The 15,820-nt window shown below is 36.1% G+C and overlaps 1 protein-coding gene across 2 annotated transcripts in view; it reads right to left on the bottom strand.

Annotated features, from left to right (window-relative positions):
* Positions 1-3,391: 3,391 nt before the first annotated feature.
* The window catches only part of LOC144974442 (uncharacterized), a 158,083-nt gene continuing 145,654 nt past the window's right edge, over positions 3,392-15,820 (bottom strand). For both annotated transcript variants that reach the window (XM_078917318.1, XM_078917317.1), the window contains one exon: positions 3,392-3,871. In XM_078917318.1, the coding sequence (XP_078773444.1) occupies positions 3,419-3,871 (453 nt within the window). In that variant the 3' untranslated portion in view covers positions 3,392-3,418. The remainder of the gene's footprint in view (positions 3,872-15,820) is intronic.

Here is a 15,820-nt window from a genome sequence, read left to right as displayed (position 1 = left end):
ACTGAGTGCTAAAGTACAGACAGAGGCGTACTTGTATTCGTCAGGCTGGGTGGGTATTTCTACTTTCTACAGACTATGATGACAGGATGGGAGTTATCCCTCTCCATTAACTCACTCAACCCTAACACCGACTATATCCGTAGTTCACCCGGGTCACTTTTACCCCCATACCTATTTATTTCATGTTTATGAGACAAAATTATAGGCGTTGTATCAAAGTTTTAGTTTTTACATGTTAATGGTAGTTGAATAAAACTATCTATGTACATGCTCATTTTTTAGTACATTTTTTTCCAGTTTTGAAAAGTAGAAACAATCTCTAGGATTGAGTGAGTTAACGTTAAGGCCCCTATTATTTTACTGTCTTAGACCGTAGCCATCGATAACATATAGCCTGACACTAGAACCCTCTAGGACTGGCAGTTTGACGCCATTTGTGTAGCGTCTAGTGAGTTGTCGTTAGTAGAGCTCAAAGAAACAAGTTATTTCATTGGTTGAACTATTGAATACAACTCACGATTTGTTTTCTTTTGTGGCAAAAGACTGGCATTTTGACGTCATTTTTTGGTCAGTGTCAGGCCAAGTTGTCAGGCTATAACTTTACGATGGCTACTCTTTGACTCGCCGAGATACCTATAATATATATACCTGGTTATAATATTATTATATTTAACCAGTTAACTGTAGTACACTGGAAAGATGCGTAATTTAAATATTTGGCCATAAGACTCGTCCTTCATATATCGGTCGATTTAATTGATCCTCATATTGGCAAAAAGAAATATCAAACCTGGGACCTCGTGAAAGAGAGAGAGAGAGAGAGAGAGAGAGAGAGAGAGAGAGAGAGAGGGAGGGGGGAGAGTGGAGGATTAGCATGCATAACTTCAATATATATAATAGAACCAAATGAACGTATAAACTCCCAGTAAGATTTCAGTTTATAAGGATTCCTTTCTTGGTTTCTTCAATTAAGAATAGTTTCTTGTTTTGTTTTTATTTTTGTTTTTTGTTTTTAGTTATTCAGATTTTTTAGTTATTTATTTTTAGCTTTTTTTTCAGTTCTTTTCTCTCGTGAAAAAAGTTCTTTACAGTAACACAGTGAATTGTCAGGGGCGAATTATTCATTGGCAAACTAGTCATCAGCTCGCCAGACTGTCACAAAGCGAGACAGATTTATTGTATGGATTTTAATCTTCAGAGCTATTTCAAAGCAATGAAAATAGTAGATAATGGACAGCAAATAAGTTACACACACAAAACACATCGCATACAATAACTTTGTAAACAGGATGAAGGAGAAAAATACCTATGTGTATCGGTAACATGAAGAAAAAAAAGGAATTATGGCTCCTCGTTGAAATGATAAAATTTCTGATAATAGTTATGTAAAAACATTGTTGTAATTTATATTGCTGTACATTTTAAAGTCCATTTAAAGATTTTTATAGATTAAAAATTATGAATTAAACCATCTTTATAATATTCATGGTCATTGTTGTTCATCATTGTTTTCAACACATCTGAAATTCTGGTGGTGACGCCACTGTAGACAGATATAGGTAAGCATATTAATTATATAATGTAAATAAACGTTGAGAGAAAAAGTAAATGTTTCTAATTTATAGCTAAACATCCTCTTCGTCCTCAATAATTAATTTGTATCATTCTAAAGGCGCCATCTTCGTTTTAAATTTCTCATGAATATGAATGGTACGTTATTGAGCTGTTAAAGCTCCGATTTTGTAAGAAAACAAAGGAAAGAAAAACATGGTTTCAATCAAGAATCCAGTTGGAGGCTTTTCGATCCAAAGCAGGGGAAGTACGTACCTAGTATACAATGACATCAAATAACAATGGACAGACATGTCAATATTCTGATTTATGACACCGGTGAGATTTTAACGGATTGGCGTGTGGCGAGATTCAACCAGCTGTTACAATTATTAATATTGACTCTTGTAATGTAGCCAGCCATATTGTTGTTTGGACATTGTTTTAAATCCTTTGACATCAGAAGTTGTATATTTTGTACATCTTGTCTCGATTTAGATTTCTATTGTTGTTGTGACGTCATCATCGTTGGATCAAGTCAATGTACAAGTTATTACAGGATGTTTAATTAAAAATATCACATTCCGAATCCAATTTCAAGTTGTTTTTGTACACAATTTGAGAAAATCAATCAGATTGACTAACTTCCTTGTATTAGCTAAATTCATAGAAATTTCAGTCATAGTACAACATGTTCCATTGCAAAAATGTAACATAATTCGTCTAAACTTTAAAAAAGAACGAGTTCTCGGCTTGTCTTTATACATAAACATCACATTTATATCTCATTGCAACCCATTCGTAGTTGCTACATACTGGATAAAGCAAGAATAAACAGCATAATAATTTATATTGTGGGCCGTTGAAAAAAAAACACGTATTATTATTATTATATGCAAGCAGCTTCTCAATAATACTATTTATTGTCCCTCTGAATGAGATAGCAACACTATTTGTGTCGTGTTTCTTTCTTCCTTTCCTTTCAAGCTCAATAACACGAATCCTATTAAATTCTTTCGACCTTTTATTGTGATCATATCATGTCCATACCATGTGATAGAACTCTACACGGAAGATTCAGTATTATGACGTCACTAGAATTTTATTCTAGAATTTCAAGTCAGAGTCAATCCAGATGTTTTAAAAATCAGATGAATTTTCTCCGGTTCACGAATATGTAGTTCACATCATTTATAATCAATGGCAGTGATAATAGATGTAATCTGCGAGGACATAAATTAATAATTTCGCATATCCATCGAACCATTCTTTCAATTTGAACCAATCGCCGGCCAATATCATTTTGACGTCAGCAATAATTTGTGTCCAATTTGCGTCTTGGCGAGTTATGAAGGGATTGACTTCATAGTACTGAGTACCTATGTGTGATTGTTTTTAACTCATAAAATGACCATTGTGTTATATATATATATATATATGCGGACATTGATATATATATATATATTATATATATATATATATATATATATATATATCAATGTCCGCATTGAAAGATCAGCAATAAGTGCATAATCAAGTCCAGACAACCACCTGAGTCAGGTTGGTGGCTATCTGCAAGGGCGCCCATCTTGAAGGTCAATCAACTCGTCAGTTTTCTTTCTTCCTCTTGTTTGTGACGCTACGGGGCGACACATGCCGCCATGAACAAACAGCGATGACTTCCTTTAGCGTATACAACACCGACTGCAATCCGAACGACTTTCTCGTTGTCTGCCAAGTTTGTTCCTTCATAAGACAAGATCAAACTGTCCATCATTCAGTCTGACAAACATTCGAGTCAATTTCATTTCGTTTCGTGTCGTTTTCTTTCTCATCTCTATTTTTAAAATTTTGTTATCCCATAACTTTAGGCCATAGCTCCAACCATGTTTCCTGTAGACAAGTTGAGGCCTCCTGTCGAAAGGGAGGACATGTGGCCATACGACGAAGGGAACGACGGGCTCTGAAGGGATGACGGGAAGGAGGGGGATGAGAGCGAGGAGCCGAACGTTGGAGACTGAAGCGACGGGTGGAAGTTGTTATGAAATCCTGCAGCAGCACCACCGAGACCACCGCCCATCTGAGAGTGATGATGTGGATATCCCCCACCCAACCCCTGACCGCCCATCGAGGCCATGTAGGGGTTCATTGAATGCATGGACGGGGAGAAGGAAGGAGCACCGAAGGATGAGAACGGTTTGGTGTCTCGAAGGAAGTCGGACATGGCAACCATCCCTTTCTTGCCTTTCTTTCCCTTTGACGTCATCTTGCGATTGCGAGTTTGGATTCCGTCCTTCTTCATCGTCAGAGGCCGATTGACCTGGAGATTGAAAAGAAAGTAAAGAAAATATTATCGAAGTGGTAACACATTCGAGTTTTTATAAAAAGGATAGATATATAGATTGAAAAGGAATAAAGAGCTAAAGGAAGAGAGATTTGTTTGTTTTGTTTTTCTATTATTAGTTGTTTGTTTGTTGCTGTTGTTCTTTTTGTTTTGTTTTGTTTGTTTTTTTTGTTTTTGTTTTTTTTTTAAATCATTATTTGTATTTTTTTCCCTTTGTGTGTGTGTGTTTGGGGGGGGGGGGGTATGATATGGATAATACATTATTTATTTCAATTTCTGGTTTATATAGTTGTTTGCTAAGTTTTGCACACCCTCCCGGCCACTTTTCCCCCCTTATCATCTATTTTGCAGTTGGCTTTTTGGTTAAGGGAATAAAAAATAAAAAATCTGGATATAGATAGCGATGATTGGTGCTTATTATCAGGCGCAAATTTGGGATAAATTATGTCTCAACATTTGCATTTCCTCCAGTGTTCAAAATTGCCTCATGTATAATGATATAACACAGATAGTAAAGATCTACATTTCCTTGAGTCGGCTATAGCAATTTTAGCCTATCAAGAACGTAGCGAATATCATTATAAGTTGTGGCTACATTGAGAATAATATTTAATACTTATGCCAATAAGCGCGACAATAATAATAATTACGCACCTGCTTTTTTCTGGGGCAATTTCCCCAAAAGTGAGAGATAGATAAGGATATATACATAATAGCATCCAATCAGAAAGCAGAAAACAACGCCGAAAACAATACTAAGCCAATCAGAAAGAAGAAAACAAAGATGAAAACAATAGCAAGCCAATCGGGAAGCAGAAAACATCGACAACATTAAGGAATAATAAGAACAAAAAGGATAAATACCCCAATTTACCATTTAACACGGCTATCGGGAGATCAGGCCTTTTTTCAATGGCCGTCATTATAGTCTAAAAAGGCGCGATAGATCTTTATCGCCTGATTCCCAGCCTTGTTGCAAATGGCGACAGGATACGTATAATAATATACATATGACATATTAGTAGTATGAGAAAATATGATATAATGATTCGTTTATAATATCGTGAAGTGTGAGACACGGCAGTGATGTCATTTTTTTTATTTTTGTTGTTGTTTATTTCGTTTGTTTATTTTGCTTTTTGTTTGTTCCTATTAGGGGGTTGTTGTTTTAGTTTTGTTTTTCGTTTTTGTTTGTTATTTATTTGTATGTTTGTTTTGTTTTGTTTTGTTTTTGTTGTTTTTGTTTTTGTTTGTTTGTTTGTTTGTTTGATTTTTACTCACTTTTTCTTTCAACGGTTTTGTGTTGTGTTGAAAAATAAAGGGAAACAAACCACACACAAAATAAAAACTATGCAATTTTTTTTTTCTATGATCTTTGCTGACATCGTCGTTGTCGTCCAAGGACGTTACGGTAAATAATGTATAAAATTCGTGTCTCATTATTATTAATTCCGTTTTAATTGGACAAAGTTGTCGGATGGGAATGCGACTGGGCGGGATGGTGTTATTGTTTCTTGAACCAGCGGAGCAATCAATGAACCTGAAAAACGCTGCCATATTTAACCCATAAAAGACCAAACGGAATACATTTTCAATCATAGTTAGTTATTTTTGGATATCATTTTCAGTATGATGACTCCTCTGGTTTTCAATAAGGACCAGGTAGTGTGTGTGTGTGTGTGTGTGTGTGTGTGTGTGTTACGACAAATGGACCAACTTACTAGACACTTTGACAATTACATAACTCTCAAGGTCACACCTCGACAAAATACTCTTTTGAGGAAATGAGCCCCATGTTTCTTGTTGCAAACTTTGAAATCCAAAGGATTTGGTTTTATTAAAGATTCTGTAACAGATGAAATCGAAGAATATTCGTAATTATACGATTTTTTTCCTTGATGAAAATGTTGCTGCTTGAAGCTCGAAGGAAAAAAAATAGAGAAAAGTATTGAATTGTAAGCTTCAAATTATTAGACGAAGATAGATACTGTGGACGTTTCGGGGTTTCCCTTTATCAACAAAACACGATGAATGAAACACTAAGGACGAATGAGATATGTGTGAATGGAGTAGTTAAGTTGAATAGATAATCACCTGAACCACTCCATTTACACATAACCCATTCGTCATTAGTGTTTCATTCATCGTGGTTTGTTGATAAAGGGGAAATCCGAAACGTCCACAGTATCTGTCTTCGTTTAATAAATTGAAGCTTACAATTCAATACTTATCTTGATTTTTCTCTTGTAGAAATAGACAAGTCTTCGGGGGGGGGGGGGTTAATGAGCTTTTATATAGCGTAATATCCACTAAATGTGCTCAAAGCGCTTTACAAGGGGTCCCTGGTCAACAGCAATATTTAACATTAAGGACGGGACATGGCGCCTGTTAGGCGATGTTACAATGCTTTTCGGACAGAGACAACGCTGTTAACGTCCAGGTACTCTTTTTACACCTGAGTACCAACGGTGAGAGAATGTGAGTAAAGAGCCTTCTCCAAGGACTCAACTATGCGCCGAGCGAGGCTAGAACCCAGGAAATTCCGATCCGAAAACAAGTGTCAGACCACTAGACCACATAGCCGCACGGTTGATATGTATAATGAAATGTGAGGGTAAAGTAAAATTGAATCCCGCTATTGAGAGGTTAAACAAAATTCAAATCAGCGAACATGACGCTCATACTAAATTAATAATAAGTGTTGATGAATTCTCTCAGTTACAATTTGGAGTTTTGGGAGCGGCTTGAACAAAATAAAGTGAATACTTATGACAAATTTCATCAAGAAAGGCAGGCATGTTAACAGAACACTGCCGTATCCTTAAGAAAACAACGTTTTTTAATAATATTTTGGAGTCCCAAGTTGAGCTTTTATATAGCGCAATATCCACAAAACGTGTTTAGAGCGCTTTACAAAGGGTCCCTGACCAACAGCAAATCGGAACATATAGATAGTATGCGCTTGGCTCAGAAGCTCATAACATTGATATCCGGAAGTATAACGGACCAACACACAAAACTATGTGTAACCATGAACGTTTATAGTGGGGTTAATACAGTTTAGTGAGAATCACTCACAGACGCGGATGGCAAAATACAATAACAAAGGCTAAGTGACGACATCTTAATTCTATCTATAGAACTAGACATGGCGCCTGTTAGGCGATATTACATTTTTTTTTTTTTTGCCCGACAAAGACAACGCTATTAACGCTGTCAGCTACTCATTTTACAACCTGAGTACGGTGACAGAATGTCAGTAAAAACGCCTTTTCAAAAAGCTCAACTATGCTCCGAAGAACGAGGTTCGAACCTAGGACCTTCCTATCCAAAAGCGAGTGTCATACCACAAGACCACTCACAATATTATTATATCGCACAAATTAGGAGAATAGTCTTTGGCCAGATGAGGATCATTTAATTTTTATCGATCCATATTATTATGAAGGACGACTTTTCTGACCTAATTATTTAAACGATGTTTATTCAGAATACAAACAAGCCCTGTATCAGGCTCAGTTTTTCTTTGACAAACATCTTTTGACAAAGAACTAAATCGATAACACACAATAATATACAATCCTATTAGACATCGTGATGCATCATTAACATTGCAGCATTGTTTATGTTTATACTTGATACTTGTATTTTTCTTGTTACAGTTTGTATATTATAATAATAATAATAATAATAATAATAATAATAATAATAATAATAATAATAATAATGATAATAATAATAATAATATTTTTGTTGTTTTCAACCCGAAAACGATCCATAACAAACATCTGTCCGACAAAAATAAGATAATTTTACGAGGACTACTATATAGATAGAATGAAGTTGACGTCACTCGGGTCTTTGGGGTATTTGGGGGTTTTTGGGGGTTTGTTTTTTGTTTTTTTTTTTTTTGTTTTTTTTTTTTTTTTTTTTGTTTTTTGCCATCCGCGTTTATGAGTAATTCTCACTAAACTGTAATAATAATAATAATAATAATAATAATAATAATAATAATAATAATAATACACATTTATATAGCGCTCATTCTCGTGTAAAACACAAGCTCTGGGCACTTTACAATATAAATATCAATTTTAAGTGAAAAAATAAAAAAATAAAATAATAACAACAATAACAATTCATAGCCAAATCAAGGATTCATATAGAGTCAAGAAAAACAAATACAGTAAAAATGTGTCTTGAGATTCTTTTTAAAAGTAGGTAAAGACTTGCACTCCCTCAGACCACGTGGTAGTTCATTCCAAATCTTGGGGCCGAAACAAGCAAACGATCTATCACCAAATTTTGTTCTTGATCTTTTTTCCGAAATTTTCGTTTGGTCATTACATGATCTTAAAGTGTAATTTTCAAATTTACACATGACCACGTGATCTGTGAGATATGCCGGTGCTATACCAGCCAAACACTTATAAACAAGACACGCTGCTTTGTAATATGTGCGCTTTTCAATGGGCAACCAGTGGAGAGAGGCCAACAAAGGGGTTGCATGATCAAATTTTTTTTTGCCAAAAACTAATCTTGCTGCACTGTTTTGCAGTAGTTGCAATTGTTTAATAGAAGCCTGAGGCAAGTTGACAAGCAGCGAGTTACAATAGTCTAGTTTCGAAAAAATGAGGGAAACAACCAATGTTTTACATGTTCCAATTGCAATATACTGACGGATCGAACTGATTTTCTTCAATTGAAAGTATAAGATTTACAGAGAGCAGAAATGTGAGCTGACATTTTCATTTCTGAATCAAAATAGACACCCAAATTTTTCACAGTCTTTGAAACTTTGATCTTTTCACCCCCAATCAACACCTCAAGACCATCATTCACCTTCAACTGCCCTCTATTTCCCACAATCATCACTTCTGTTTTTGACTCATTCATTTTCAACTTGTTTGCATCCATCCACTCTTTCACATCCGTCACACATTCTTCCACACGTTTCACAATATTTTCGAGATTTTAAGTTTTATCAGTAGCATAAAGTTGCGTATCATCTGCATAGAGATGATAGCGCAGCCCATGACCAGTGATGACATTAGATAATGGAGAAGTATACAAAACAAAAAGAATTGGACCCAAAACAGAGCCTTGAGGAACACCAAAAGACAATGTATGTTGACGAGAAAGTTTATCTAAAATCATAACCTGTTGCTTTCTGCCATCTAAATAAGATTCAAACCACTGCAAGACAGTCCCAGACAAGCCAAAGGTTATATTAAGTCGTTTAATGAGAATACCGTGATCAATAGTATCAAACGCCGCCGAAAGGTCTAACAATGTCAGAAGAGAAACAGAACCTTTATCTAAAACATCAAGCAAATCACTCGCAACACAGCACAGAGCAGTTTCTGTGCTGTGGTAAGAACGATAAGCTGACTGAAATTTTTCCCATAGATTGTTTTCATGGAGATGTTGTGAAAGACGTCTGAGTACAACTTTTTCAAGGATTTTAGAAAGAAATGGCAGATTTGAGACGGGACGGTAGTTACTAAGGTCATTTACATTGAGATTTTGCTTTTTTATGAGAGGCTTTACAATTGCATGTTTATAGATATCTGGGACTTGTCCTGAGATAAGTGACTGATTTATAATATAAGTTATGCAAGGTAACAATTCAGGAAGACATAATTTCAAAATATTAGTTGGTAAAGGATCTAAATCACATGACTTCGAGGAAGATGAAAAAATTATTTTAGAAATTTCTTCTTCAGTTGTTTCTTTAAAACAAGAGAATCCCTGTGAACCCAAAAAAGGGTGGAAATTTATATCTTCATTTTGCACGAGGTCCAAATTGTTCCGAATTTTCGATATTTTTCCCGAAAAGAAATCTGGAAATGCATCCGGCTGCTTTTCTACCGGGATATTAGTGGGTAGACACATGCCCTTTTCTTCCCCTAAAAGTTCCTTTGAAACAGAGAAAAATTCCTTAGTGTCCCTCACTGATGACAGTTTTGTGTTATAATAGTTTCTTTTTGCTCTTTTGCAGGTGGTTTTATACTTATGCTTTTTTGCTATATATATCAGCCGGTCAATCTCAAGGCCCGATGTTCTCCACGATGCCTCTGCATTCCTTTTTTCCCTTTTGGCAGTTTTTTTCACTCTGGTTAAACCACGGAGACGGTTTCCTGGAATTTATTATTCTAGTTGTCTTTGGCGCATGCCTGTCGATGACGTTGCGCAGTACCTCGTCTGTTTTCTGTGCTGATGGTATATCCATTCTTCCTAGTTCCTCTGACAGATTGTTTTTGAAGGAACTAATGTCTATTTTTTTGGTATCCCTAGACACTATCTTGACTTTCTTTGCTTTCTCTTTGATGCATTTGAGTTGCCAGAATCAGATTGTGGTCTGAAATTTCTTTTTTGATATTTTTAATTGATTCAACAAGCGAGGGTGTGTCAATGATGAACCAGTCCAAGATGTGCCCCAATCTTTGAGTTGGAGAGGTCACTAACTGAGTGAGGCCATGTTCATTCAGCATATTTTTTATAATTTTAACGAGACTATTCTGATCAACATCAAACTGAATATTAAAATCGCCGATATAAATTTTTCGCTTATTTGATGTGTCTTTTGATACAAAATCTGAAAATTCGTCAGCAAAATCATTCTGTCTCAGTTTGTTCTTTTTGCTTGGGGGTGGTCTGTAGATACAAGTGATTAAAAATGAAATTTGAGGGTAGGTCAATGTGGTTTGGACACACTCGAAACTTTTGAACGAAATTGGCCTGTTTTGTATTTTAGACGAAAGAGCGTGTTTGTATATGATGGCGATCCCCCTCCTGATCGTCCATTTCTTGGGAACGATTCCATCTTGTAGCCGGGAGGTGTCATTTCTTTCATTATAGGTTCATCACCGAACTGACGCAACCATGATTCAGTTATATATAGAATATCGATATCGTGTTGATCTATGACATCGATTATATCGAATGACTTGTTTCTCGATGACTGTGCGTTAATATGGCCAATACAAATGTTATGATTTCCATGACTTGGTCTTGTGTCATTTGTCAATATTTTTGTTAACGTCTGTAAACTGTATTAACAAGACTATAAACGGTTAAGGTTACACACAGTTTTGTGTGTTGGTCCGTTATACTTCCGGATGGCAATCATGTGAGCTTCCCAGCCAAGCGCACACAATCTATACATTATATTATGTGTAATCTTTTTAGTTGTTTGATTAATCGTTAGTTTTAGGTTGGGGTTTGTTTTTGCTTTTTTTTAAATCTTTTTATTTATTTATTTATGTATTTATTTATTAACTTATTTATTAATTTATGTATTTATTTATTTATGTATTTATTTATTTATTTAATTATTTATTTAATGAATTAATTATTTATCATGTTTTTTACCTATCTTTATTTATTTTTTATTTTTTTATTTTGGCGACGTATCGCCTATAAAATGTTCCTACTTTTATCCTGTTACATGACAAGCTCTTTACACGTTTACTTTCACAAGACATGTAATAATCTGTATCTTCTGCCACGACCGGATATCGGGTAAAACGTCATACGTCCGTGAGCACCATCTTTGATGACGTCATACTGAAGTGGAAGTGACTAAGTAAGCATGTAGATAGAATGTATTCGTGTCCAGTAAGTGGTCATTGAGTAAAATTTGGCACTTCCTGTATGGGGACATTGACAGTGTGGGAAAACACTCTAAGATTTAACACTTTTATTTATAAGCGTGTGAAAAAGTGTAGATATATGCATTCTGTATCAATAAATTTAATTCATTTTAATCGTTTTACGTTAATGTTGTTTTAGTAGATTTCATTGTTATCATGATCATCATCATCATCATCATCATCATCATCATCATCATCATCATCATCATCATCATCATCAACAACAACAACAACAACAACATCATAAACACCATCATCATTGTCATTTTTATTATTATCATTATTATTATTATTATTATTATTAGTAGTAGTAGTAGTAGTAGTAGTAGTAGTAGTAGTAGTAGTAGTAGTAGTAGTATAGTAGTAGTAGTAGTAGTAGTAGTAGTAGTAGTAGTAGTAGTAGTAGTAGTAGTAGTAGTAGTAGTAGTAGTAATAATAATAGTAGTAGTTGTTGTTGTTGTTGTTGTATCATCATCATTAATATCATTATTATTATTATTAATATCATGATCATCATCATCATCATCATCATCATCATCATCATCATCATCATCATCATCATCATTATTATTATTATTATTATTATTGACATTATCATAATTAATTCTTTTATTAAAATCAATGGCATCACCATGATCATCATCATCTTCGTCATAATTGTCATCGTCGTCGTCGTCATCATCATAAAAAATTGTAATATTGTAATAACAGTCGTCATGTCTCGTTCTACATGCTATGTGTTGCTGTTGGTCAGGGACCCCTTGTAAACCGCTGCTTTGAGCACGTTTATCGGATATTGCGCTATATAAAAGCTCAAGTGAGTCAATTATACAGTCAGAGGTGTGCCTGGAATGGTCAGGTTTACTTTTCATCTCACTCTAAGTAGCCGCCGACGCTCTGTCTTTTTAACACATTTTGTGGGTGTGAATCGTCCTCCTACTGGGAGTTGAGATAGAGTCGCCAAAGATCTAACAATAGAACAAAAAGTCGGGGATTCCACGGGGGTTTTCCATTAAATTTAGTCATCAGGGGATTCCTTCAACGTGTTTTGGTGTAGAAATATGACGTTATAGTGACGTAGTGGGATAATAAGTAGGTAAGGGGTGGGAAGGAATTCCAAAAGATTTTTATTTTTTTTAAGAGTTCTTCCCATGGGAAGATTTATTTGGTATTTATTTACATTTGCTTTGATGGTTTCGTGTTGAGTTCGAAGATGTGTATAACATAACGGAAGTTGGCCATTCACAGGAAGTTGGAGACTATTCATTGACGAATGATTATCTCTACATGCTGGGAGGGGATGTTAGACGTTAGACAAAGCAGATTGGTTAAAGGTGGGAAAGGGCAAGGGGGGGGGGGGGGGAGGCGAGGGGGGGGGGGAGATGGAGTTTTAGGTTTTAGCAAGTAATAAGAAGAATCAATTGCGTTTTATTGACTAAGTTAATTCCCTTGATGTTTGTATTGACAATAGGTTTTGAGGAAAAGTTATACAACATCTGCTAATAAGACACAAAATACTGACAGGGGCTTATTATTGTAGCAGAAACAAGTCAATAACAAAAGAAAATAGGATTGATAATACGAAGTGACTATTCTCATCCCCCTAGTCTAGGATGCTAGTCTTCATAATAGTAGTCCACAATTGTTGTATGTTTAATCCAAAGGTTGTAATGCAGTAATTTGTTAAGTTTCTTGTCACAAGTTGCACAATTAAAAAAAAAAATCAATCAAATCCAAATCGCAAAAACCGGCGACGTTTTTTTCGGTAATCCAATCGGCCGGGGGGGGGGGGGGGGGGGGGGATGAGAATAGAGGCAGTCTTGATAATAATCTGCGATTTTGTTAATAGCTCACTTATTCTGGCTGGCAAAACATCGCATGACGTTGACTGCATGCATATGCATCAATAGATAGGATGAATATCAAAAACCGAAGGTATTGACAGCTATTATGATTGTTTATTTCAGAGAGACGGTGTGCTTTATTAGGTGGTTTGGAGGGGTAACAGATTCCTGGCCTTCTCATATTACAAGGTTAAGTTAATAATAATAGGGATTTAAACAACACACTGGGCGTATCGCTTAAGACTTAAATTTATTAATGCTCTTATTTTAATCAATCAAAAGGAAAAATAACTGTGTGTGCTTGTGTTTTGTGTGGGTGTATGTGAGTGTATGTGTGTGTATATGTGTGTGTGTGTGTGTGTGTGTAACTATCCTATAGTGTTAACGTTTTAACCACTTCAATCCAATATTAATCATTATTTTTTTTCCCTATCATAACGGGCAAACTAAATAGTGAGTCCCGAGTATAATAAAATTGAGCTTTTATATAGCGCAATATCCACTAAATGTGCTCAAAGCGCTTTACAAGGGGTCCCGGGCCAACAGCAACATTTAACATTTAGGACGGGACATGACGCCTGTTAGGCGATGTTATTATTTTTTCGGACAGAGACAACGCTGTTAACGGCCAGGTACTCATTTTACACCTGAGTGCGGTAAGAGAAAGTGAGTAAAGAGCCTTCTCCAAGGACTCAACTATGCGCCGAGCGAGGCTTGAACCCAGGACCTTCCGATCCGAAAGCGAGTGTCATACCACTAGACCACAAAGCCGCACGAAGAATAGAAGACAAAGCCCATAATATGTGTCTACTTGCTGTGAAGCCTAGATTTTGTCCCTTATATAATGTTCCCTTCTATATACGGATATGCATATTATAAAGTCAATTCAATGGGTTTTAACCCAGTCTAGAGTGAATACCTCTGTGAGAGATTGATTGAAAGGGCCCCCTTGTAAAGCGATTTGAGCACATTTAGTGGATATTGTGCTATATAAAAGCTCATTTATTTTCTTTCAACGTTCCTTTTGTTTATTGTTTTGCTGACGAAAAGTTTGTACCCGAAATGTCCATTATGTGTACTGTTTCTATCCGAAGCCTTTCCCATTTTCACCTTTTTTGTTAGTGTGTAGTTGTATGCATAGAGAAAACAGGAGTCTGTGGTTGTATGTGTACATAACATGGGAATAAAAATCTACATTGTCGCAATGAAGACTGAGAAAGGAGCAAACTATCGAACGCTTGTAAGGACCACCTCACTGATCTCCCTTGGCGGAAGATGACGCTTCCCGCTGGCCTGCTCAATAGCCTAACAACACATCAGTCGGTTCCGCCAAAGAGCCGTCTACTCTTGTCTATATTGGGCCCAATAAAGGTCCCCCGCCTGGTTCAAATCGGCGTGAAAGAGCGTGAAAAAGCTCCCCAAAAGGAAAGCATTCTTATCCCTGCGTGTGGTGAGAGTCGACGAGGCGGAGAGAAATACAAGAGCGAGGTTAGATGTTCCGTAGCTGTGTTTTGTCGCCATGTTATGGGCGAATAACGATACCCCCCTCTTGAGTCTTACAAGGAGCTAGTTGATAGTCTGTCGTCAAACGATGTGAAGACTTGTTAAAACCTCGACAATGACGTCTACATTTTGCGACACTGGAAATTTAATAAACTGTAAACGAAAATGTCTCCATGTTTACAATTTAATGAGGTGCTCATATCTGTGCAGCTATGTGGTCTTTTGGTGTGACACTCGCTTTCGGACCGGAAGGTCCTGGGTAGAAGTCCCGTTCTGAGTTGAGTCCTTGGAAACGGCTCTTTACTTACACTATCTCACTGTACTCTTGTGAAAAATGTATCGTCCTACATGTAAACTGTTGTTGTTGGCTAGGGACCTTACTTTGCAAAGGGCTTTGAGCACAGTTCAATATATAAATGCTCGTTTTGTTTGTTTGTTGTTTGTTTGTTTTTGTTTTGTTTTGTTTTTGTTTTTGTTTTTGTTTTTTTTTTGTGTTTTTTTTTTTTTTTTTGGAGGGGAGTGTAGCGCATTTTTACAGGTTCGCCATGGACAATGCCCTTCACAATTGCCCATATCTTTCTTTTCCCGTGTCCTGTTTTCATAATGCTGAATAATCCTGACCAATTTTTCTCTAGTATAGTTTACAACACAAATTATTATGTCACCCCAAAGTCTATCCAAATATATATCAGAGAACCTTTTTTAAATCATAAATTCCAGCTGCTGACATTCGGTGTAACTGACCTATTCAACAACCGGCCTTTTTTTTCCTACTATCCCTCTTCGGGGTTTTGTCCCCCCCCCCCCCCCCCCCCCGCCCCCTTCGGACCTGTCTCCCCCAAGACTCTTTTTTTTACTTCTTCATTTTGTTCATAATAAAATAATAGAAAGAGGGAAGAAAAAAAGCTACAATAACAGTGATA

Source organism: Berghia stephanieae, chromosome 6, assembly GCF_034508935.2.
Source record: "Berghia stephanieae isolate SIO BIC M18660-M18661 chromosome 6, UCSD_Bste_1.3, whole genome shotgun sequence".
In the NCBI taxonomy this organism is placed as follows: Eukaryota; Metazoa; Mollusca; class Gastropoda; order Nudibranchia; family Aeolidiidae; genus Berghia; species Berghia stephanieae.
Note: the sequence above shows the minus strand (reverse complement) of the source record. Positions and strands in the feature narration are given on the sequence as shown.